At 41.6% G+C, this 8,137-nt stretch overlaps 1 protein-coding gene across 3 annotated transcripts in view; it reads left to right on the plus strand.

Moving 5' to 3' along the window:
* Positions 1–8,137, plus strand: part of agtpbp1 (ATP/GTP binding carboxypeptidase 1) — a 28,756-nt gene that overhangs the window by 5,123 nt on the left and 15,496 nt on the right. For all 3 annotated transcript variants that reach the window (XM_080049919.1, XM_080049920.1, XM_080049921.1), the window contains exons 4-11: positions 3,113–3,180; positions 3,591–3,654; positions 5,161–5,307; positions 6,269–6,400; positions 6,607–6,700; positions 6,873–6,910; positions 7,201–7,409; positions 7,636–7,813. In XM_080049919.1, coding sequence (XP_079906045.1) covers positions 3,113–3,180; positions 3,591–3,654; positions 5,161–5,307; positions 6,269–6,400; positions 6,607–6,700; positions 6,873–6,910; positions 7,201–7,409; positions 7,636–7,813 — 930 coding nt within the window. The remainder of the gene's footprint in view (positions 1–3,112; positions 3,181–3,590; positions 3,655–5,160; positions 5,308–6,268; positions 6,401–6,606; positions 6,701–6,872; positions 6,911–7,200; positions 7,410–7,635; positions 7,814–8,137) is intronic.

The following is an 8,137-nucleotide window of genomic DNA, read 5'->3' on the forward strand; positions in this document are numbered from 1 at the left end:
AGTAGTAAGGACTAGTCCTCACAATGATCTTCAGCCTCACCGAACAGTTATTGGACTTTGCACAGCTCCCTCTGGAGGCACTAAAGACGTTGTGCAGTGGTTCATCCCAGCACCTGTGAATTTACTGAAAGTTGGTGAGGAATAAAAGGTCTTCTCACTGCATTTATTCAGTTCAGTTGCTCTGTAAACAGAGAATTGCACCGGTATTGATAGAGTAATTGTACCTCCATATGTGGTTTTCTCTGATCGCTCCTTTTGAAATAAGAGCAAAGAATAAGATCTGACAGCAGAAGAAGAAGGCACTGGGCCTTGCCGCTGTGTAGAACAGACGGAAATGTAAACCGTGTGTCTCGGTTGGTAGGGTTCTTCCCAGGGATGCATGGAAACCTCTGATGTGAGCACATTGCTCTTGTGCTTTCACAATTAGTTAATTAAGGTATTTGTCAAAATGACCCGAAAAATGACAGCCTTTTTTTTTCATTTATAAAGTAAAAACTGTTTATAACTTCTCAAATGTCAGGAATTGCTGCTTTTATCCATTTTAACTTCACAATGAATTGAATATATTTGTGTTTTGGACTGTTGTTTTTACAAAGCGAGCTTTTTGTAGACTGAAAATTGTGTTGTAGAAATGTTACTTATTAATGGACAATGAAAATACTTGATATTTGCAGCCATTGGAATGATGGAAGAATGAGTGGACGCCGGGTGTTGTCATTGCAGACCACTGTAGGGAAATGTTTTCTATTACCCCATGAGGACACTAACTCCAAAACTCTGTGTTTTCTTATATTAAGTTTCCAAGCAATTTTCAGTTCATTTCTTTTTGAGAGTGGGGGTGACTTGTATAATAATCACTTGAGTCAAGCCTCAGTGGAGTATCTGTGTGAAGGTCCAGTGTGGAGTAAAGTGTACTGCTGAATCACACTGCCTCAGATTTTGAGCCTGCTGGCATGGTTTGAACTTGCTTTTTGTTTCTTCCCACTCACTTCTTTCAGTTCTTCCTTTTTACCTCTCCTCTGGCCTTAATTTGTTGCTTCCTCCCACTTCAAAGCAAAGTGTAGTGAATCCATCATGACTGAGGGGCACAGTGGAAAGGTCTCTGTCTGTAACCCAGTCAATCATGATGTACCAGCTGTTCCCCTCTCACCCATAGCCTGCCTGCCTGTCTGTCCAGTCCCGCCCACAGTCTCAACTTGAAATGTGCATGAGTGTGACGTTGGTCAGGGGGCAGTAGGGGGTCTCTGACCCTGTTTCTCAGTAACTGTACACCACACAGGCTTTGCTGTACCCATGTCTCATGTTCAGAGTCTAAGGAGCTTAGGAGAAAGTCAGGAGATACCAAGGATGATGGGTAGAGAGGAAACGCTGGAGTGGGGTAGCCATAAACTCATACATCTGACAGAGAGACAAAAACTAAAGAAAATCGCTCCACAGACCAAAGGAGGTTTGGTTTGATTTGGTTGAGAAGAAATCATTCTTAAGAGGCTGCAGCTCTTTTTTTTCTCCAAACTCATTTGCTGTTTAAACATTTGAGCGTATCCTTTTCCTCTCAGTGCTCAGTTGGAGAAATGCATTGGAAAGAGGAGAAGAGGCGTGAGCAGAGATATCCTACACAGTTCTCTATAGGTGAAGATGGTGCTTTAGTTTCTGGTAGCAGCGTGTAAGAGGAGGTGCTGATTACTTGGTTCAAAGAGTGCTGCCACTGAGCGCAGTATGTGGGTACACAGTTGGACAGTTGACCAGTGGAACACTTACTTTTAGCCTCAGAGGGGAAAACAATTCCTGGGCTTCATATCAAAGTCTCCAGCAGACCCCAAACTGTAAACTGTTCAGGAGTCTAGAGGCAGGGAGACTGGGATTTTGGAATATACAGCTCATCTTTTCACCCACTTTGAGGTTTTTTGTTATGAAAGAAAATGGAGTACCACTACACAAGGAGATACTGTCATTCTGTGGTTTCCGAGGACCCACCAGGTAGGCTCCAGATTAATGAAAATGTCTTTTGAAAATATTTAATGCTTTTTAACTTGCTGAGGTAATCCTGGGAGACATTTTAGAAAGATTTAATTTTTTCAAATTAGCGTCATCAATGACGAAAATTCAAGATGAACACACTTTTTTAAAGGTCAATTATTACACACATTTTACAAGCTTAATATAATTATTGCACTTGCACTATGCAGTGAATAGCTAAACATCGCTGAATGAGTTATTATACTTAATTATTATTATTGTATTATTTTGAGTGAACCTATTTACAGCAGCAGTTGCAGCAGCAGGTGTGTTGTAATAAATTCGATTAATTTACACTACATTGACAGTTCCCCCCTGTAACCAATAACAGAGGCATCTGCCATCTCTTGACGGTTAATGACATTGACATTAAAAAGTATTTTTTTATATTCAAGGGTTCAAAAAAGTCATTATTTTCAATATTTTTTGAAAATCTTTTTAAATTGAATCGGCAGATTAATACTATATTATCTATTTATTATTATTATACTCTGCATCGGAATGCCAAGCATGTGAGACGAAATGAGCACAATCTTGACGAAGTCTGCTGCCGTTTAATGAACCTGACAGAATGTTTGACATGGTGTAATTTTTAAAAGGTTGGAGGACTTCAGTATCTGTTTACCTCTCCTTAGTCCAGTGTTTGTGTTTTGGTCTTATTTTAGGACGGTACGCTGCTCACTGAGGTCAGGAATCTGTCAGCTAATAAATTACAGGTCAAGCATAGGTTATGGTCTAAAGACCAAGTGAGGTGAAGAAAGAGGAGAGGAGAAGTAGGAGTTGTGCCAATATAGCTTCATCAGTTTGACAGGAGGAGATATATTAAGCGTGTGTTTTAAAACGCTTATTTTTGATTCAATGAAGAAAGAACATGCTCTAAAGATACCATTTCTATTGATAGTGAAATTCTTTCTATGCCAAGTACCCAGGACTTACCCAGGACCTCTGTGACATTGTGACTTTAATGGTCGACCACACACATACAGAACAACCTGCTGTCCTTGGAATAACTGACCTCACTTTGCTTGTGTGAGAAGCCCATTAGTAATATTTTTCTACACATTTGTAATTGATTTGATGTTGTTATGTGTTACAGAGAAGAGTGGAAAAGAAGTGATGTCCAAAGGATCCAGTGGCATGGAGGTCATCCTGTCTTCACTGGAGGTCAGTTTACTTGTCAACACTATAAATCTGAAGGACATACCAGTATTTGTGCTCAGCTGAGAACAACTGTGGCTGTTGGTATCTTAATACTTAACGTGCAGATATGAGATCAAACTCCTCTCATCTAACTAGAAAGAGAATAACTTCTCAGGATGGTGTATTTCCCTCCATTTAAGACATCTTTCTCAAACCCTATAGACATCCATGATACTTAAAAAGGAAAATATGCAGAGACAAAATTATTTCCCTAGTAAGAAATGTATCCGTGCCTGTAGGATTGTTTGATTTACGATTACACTGCACAGCTAGGACAGTGAACCTCATGTAAAATAGTAGGTAATTGCACACATTTCTATCATTCTATATGCATGCACACTATTTAACAAGTGCACTGTGTGTGGCTTTGACAGAACTCCCGGGATGTCCAGACCACTCTGAACATTATGTACATTCTCAGTGAGCTGCTGACTGTGGGTGAGTTTTCCCTATTTTTAAATCAAAATTGACGAGACTTTTATTCCCTGGTTTTGAGAGCTGATAACAACATCTACTCCCTTGTTGGATAATCAGTCAGTGGGAAGTTATTTATCTATTTGTGGCTACATCCGAAGTGTTCACTTTGAGTGTGAGAAGTATGTAACCTATTCTAGAAGCATAAACAAATTAATTGTGCCAGCTCTAGCAAATGTTGAAATGGTATAAATAGTAGTGTTAATGTAGCCCGGACCATTGATACTGTAGTAATCTTTTAAGAGGTTTGTTTTCCAGGATACTAACTCCACATTCATGGCAACCTTTGCATTTGTGTATATCTCTCCGTGTGTCATGGGAGTATTACGCGCCCCACACACATCCTACCTCTACTGCGCATCTACCTCGCGTCTGCGTCTGACTTTTAGTCACAGACTGTGAAATCAACGTAGAGCGAGCACACATCCAACCTCAGACGCACTGCTGAGGCGCGTCGGAGGCACGTCTGCAGCGACGCTCCCCTTCACCTCAGGAGGCTCGCCTATTTTTTTCTGAGAGCAGCGCGTCTCTCTCGCGTCTCTGTGCTTTAACTGATAGAGAAATACTCTGTTGACAGTCATACCAGCAGCATTCACTCTAGTTACACGTTTACCCGGTGTGTTTATTTCAAAATAAAATATCCCTCAGTCGTATACGCGAATAATCCCTTTATTTCACGATTTAATTGTGCAATCAAAATCCGAGGGATTTAAAACCTAATTTTCAATTAGTTCTGGCATTTCATTTTTGGATAAATGACACATATAGAGATCCAATATAGTGAAGAAATAAAAAAGATCATGATGAGCGCAACAGTTTTCCGTTGCTCTATCTGTGTCTACGGCCTTCTTCTTCCCCGACCACACCCCCCTCTCTCTCTCCCGTATAAATCAGTAAAGTGATTTTTGAAATACTCTGCTGAGAGTCATATTGACTTCATACTGGCAGCTTTCGCTGTAGTTTCACCATTTCCTGGTGTGTCCCTTTCAAAATAAAACTTCCAACAAGCGAAAATATGGCAAAAAAAAAGAAAAAAAATGGCAATGGGGCGCACGGTTTACTGTCCAGACTCAATATAAATCATATGCATCATAGATGACATGAAAGAACTTCATTTTTAATGGGAATTATCTATGAAAACTCTATGTAGAAAGATAGGGCTTTTAGAAGCAGCGCTACAGCAGCAGCTGCTGAGACGTTGCATGTGTGTCCGAGAAAAGTCCGAGAGAGGCAGCAGTAAGGTAACGCGACGCGCTCCAGAGGTAGACGCAGGATGTGTGTGGGGCGCGTTAGAGTATTAAGCACCTTGTGTTTCATTGGCTTGTATGAAAAGTGCTATACAAATAATGTTTGATTGATTGAAGTACCTCATTAAATACATTATTTCTTCCTCTTGATGATTGATCCCATTATTAATTCTGTTTTATCAAATCTAATGCTGTTTTAATTTCCCGTTTTTTTCTCCTTGAGGCCGAGGTCGCAGGGTGGGAGTGTTTGTTTCTAAAGGAGGAACAGGGATATTATTCCAGATTCTGATCACTACCAGTAAAGAGTCGCCTCCCAGCGAGGAACTCATGCTGCAGCTTCACTCACTGCTGGCCAAGGTTGGCCCAAAAGGTTTGGCTAGACTTTTTATGGAGTTTGCTTTTGTCTATGTTCTGCTTATGTGACTTCTTGTCAAAGGTGCCCGTTTGAGTTCCTTTGTAAACAAATACAAGTAATGTTTATTGTTTACATTCTGTCTTTCTTACCAAAACAAGTTGTGTGTTGAGGTCTCATACCATGGACATATAAAGAAATGGACACCGTATTGAAAAATGGCGCCCATTCATTCCTATGAAAGCTGCTCAGGCGCAGAGAAGCAACAAGGTAGCTGCCATATTGCTTTCATGTAAGCCCTGGCACGCCCAAGTGTATGACGTGCCGCTCCCTCCTCCTCCCTCGAAAACAAACTGAAAGCCGTTAAAAGCCGTTGGGCTAATAAAACGCTTTATGTGGCGTTTTGAAATGAAAAAACTTCAGCTTTAATAGTATATGGTCTCAAGATAAGTTTGAGCCTATGATTGATATCCAGAAAAATTTTGCGGCGACACAATCTTGTTCGCCGCTTGTATTGGTGTGGACAGGGAAATCTGCCTTAGGGCTACCATGAAAATAAGCTCCCATTCACAGCATGCAGTACCAATGGGTTGGCCACTAGTCCATGCTGGCTGCTCGGAGAAGGCAGCATCCTGGGGGCCTGTCTCATACAGGTTGAGTGCATTTCCTTCCATGTATAACATTTTCAACATAAAGTGTTTAAACACTGCATTTGCTAACAGTCCTTTTCTTCATTCCCCTTTATGGTGTATTTTTGTACATTTCTTGGCGCATTGCTGTCATCTGTGGATGAGGGATTAGCGCAAAACAAAACATCACATTGCTCTTTACTTCTACTAGTGATTCAAACTCTACAGGGTGCCCTTAAGACTATTTTTACTTGGTGTTTTTGCAGAAAACAATAGACCAAAACAATAAACGTCCAGTTATTCACTACATAACCTCTGACATTCCAACCCTCTATGTGTTCAACCCTCAGACAGAAAGTTTGGAGTGAAGGCGCGTTTGAGCGGAGCTCTGAACGTCACAGTCAACTTGATGAAACAGAACCTACAGAACACCAAACTGCTGCTGCCCTGCCTGCAAGTCCTCAGGGTCTACTCTACCAACTGTAAGTCCTTTTATACTTTTAAATACACTTCTCCAAATGTTGACATTCTCTCTTGTGAGTACCAAGCTGACAAGTACCAAGAAATCTTACCGAATCCTATGAAGAACTCATGATAACCCCAATGCTATTAACTATTCAGTGGTATTTGATGTCTATTTGCACTTTTGCTTGATTGTCTCCTTATTTATACATCTGTTTTTGTAAAGCGGTGAATGCTATTTACTTGGGCAAGAACGGAGTGGTTGAACTCATGTTCAAGATTACCGCGCCGTACAGCAAGAAGAACACCAGCCTGCTCAAGTAAGCCAGTTGATTGTGTTAATGAGCCAGCATGATCATTGTGTTCTAACAAACTAGTGAGAACAACATGCTGCATCTCCGTTCACTCTTTCAGGCCGAGTTTGTTAACCTCTCTCATCGACGTTTGTCCAGCAGACCATGTAACTCATTTGCCTCGTTTCTAAATCAACAGGGTAGCTCTGGACGCACTGGGGGCCCTGCTCAAATCCAGTGAGTAATTTGCATTTGTAGCATTGAATTTTTGTCTTTTTAGTAGGATAGGGTAGAGATCCTAAATAAGTGTTTGTGTCGAAGGAGTATTGCTCCATTCTTCCATCCTCATTATTAACCTTTTTCCTGCCCTTAATTGATTCTCTCTTCTGCACTGAAGCAAACACAGTTACTGATCATTCAACATTGATTTAAAGTTACCCGAATCCCAACTATTCCCTTTCTATGCTTCGATTTTTTCTCACCTTTCTTCGTCACCTACAAATGATCTCTTCCACTTCCCTGTGCAGAAACCAATGCTCGTCGTGCTGTGGATGGTGGACATGTGCCTGTCTTGCTGTCTCTGTACCTGGACTGGCATCGCAATGACACCCGACATCGCCACATGCTGATCCGCAAAGGGCTACTGGTCTGCCTCAGGAACATCACCAACATCAAGATCGGAAGAAAAGCTTTCATAGAAGCCGATGGCATGAGGATCCTCTACAACTCATCCACTGTGAGTGGGAATGTTTCATACGCATGGCATACAATTAAAGCCCACAACACATATGTACTTTACTGTACACACACACACACACACACACACACACACACACACACACACACACACACACACACACACACACACACACACACACACACACACACACAGACACAGACACACACACACACTCACTCTCACCTACTTTATACTTTCTGTGTGTTTTTTTTTCTTTTTCTAGGAGTGTCTTCCTGTGCGGACTCTGGATCCTCTGATCAACACTTCGAGTCTCATCATGAGGAAGTGTTTCCCAAAGAACCGTCTACCTCTGCCCACCATCAAATCGGCCTTCCACTACCAGCTGCCACATGTACCTGCTGCAGGGCCCGTGGCACAGCTGTACAGCCAACCACCTGGGGGTGAGCAGTGAGCACACAGGACACCCTCACTCACACACACACACACACACACGCACACACACACACACACACACACACACACACACACACACACACACACACACACACATACGCACACACACACTTACATACACACTTCACTAGAGTGTGCCCCAGCGTACCATAGCTTATCACAGTGTATGCGCATGCCTTTCATGTATTAGTAAGCAGCACAGACAAGCACATATACTTTTTTTTTCCAACTCCTAGATTAAATTCTACATACCACACAGACACACACACAAACAAATAATGCTTATATCTCTGGAACGTCTAAATGGTTAA

The sequence above is a fragment of the Ammodytes marinus genome, assembly GCF_949987685.1.
Source record: "Ammodytes marinus genome assembly, chromosome: 2".
Taxonomy (NCBI): domain Eukaryota; kingdom Metazoa; phylum Chordata; class Actinopteri; order Uranoscopiformes; family Ammodytidae; genus Ammodytes; species Ammodytes marinus.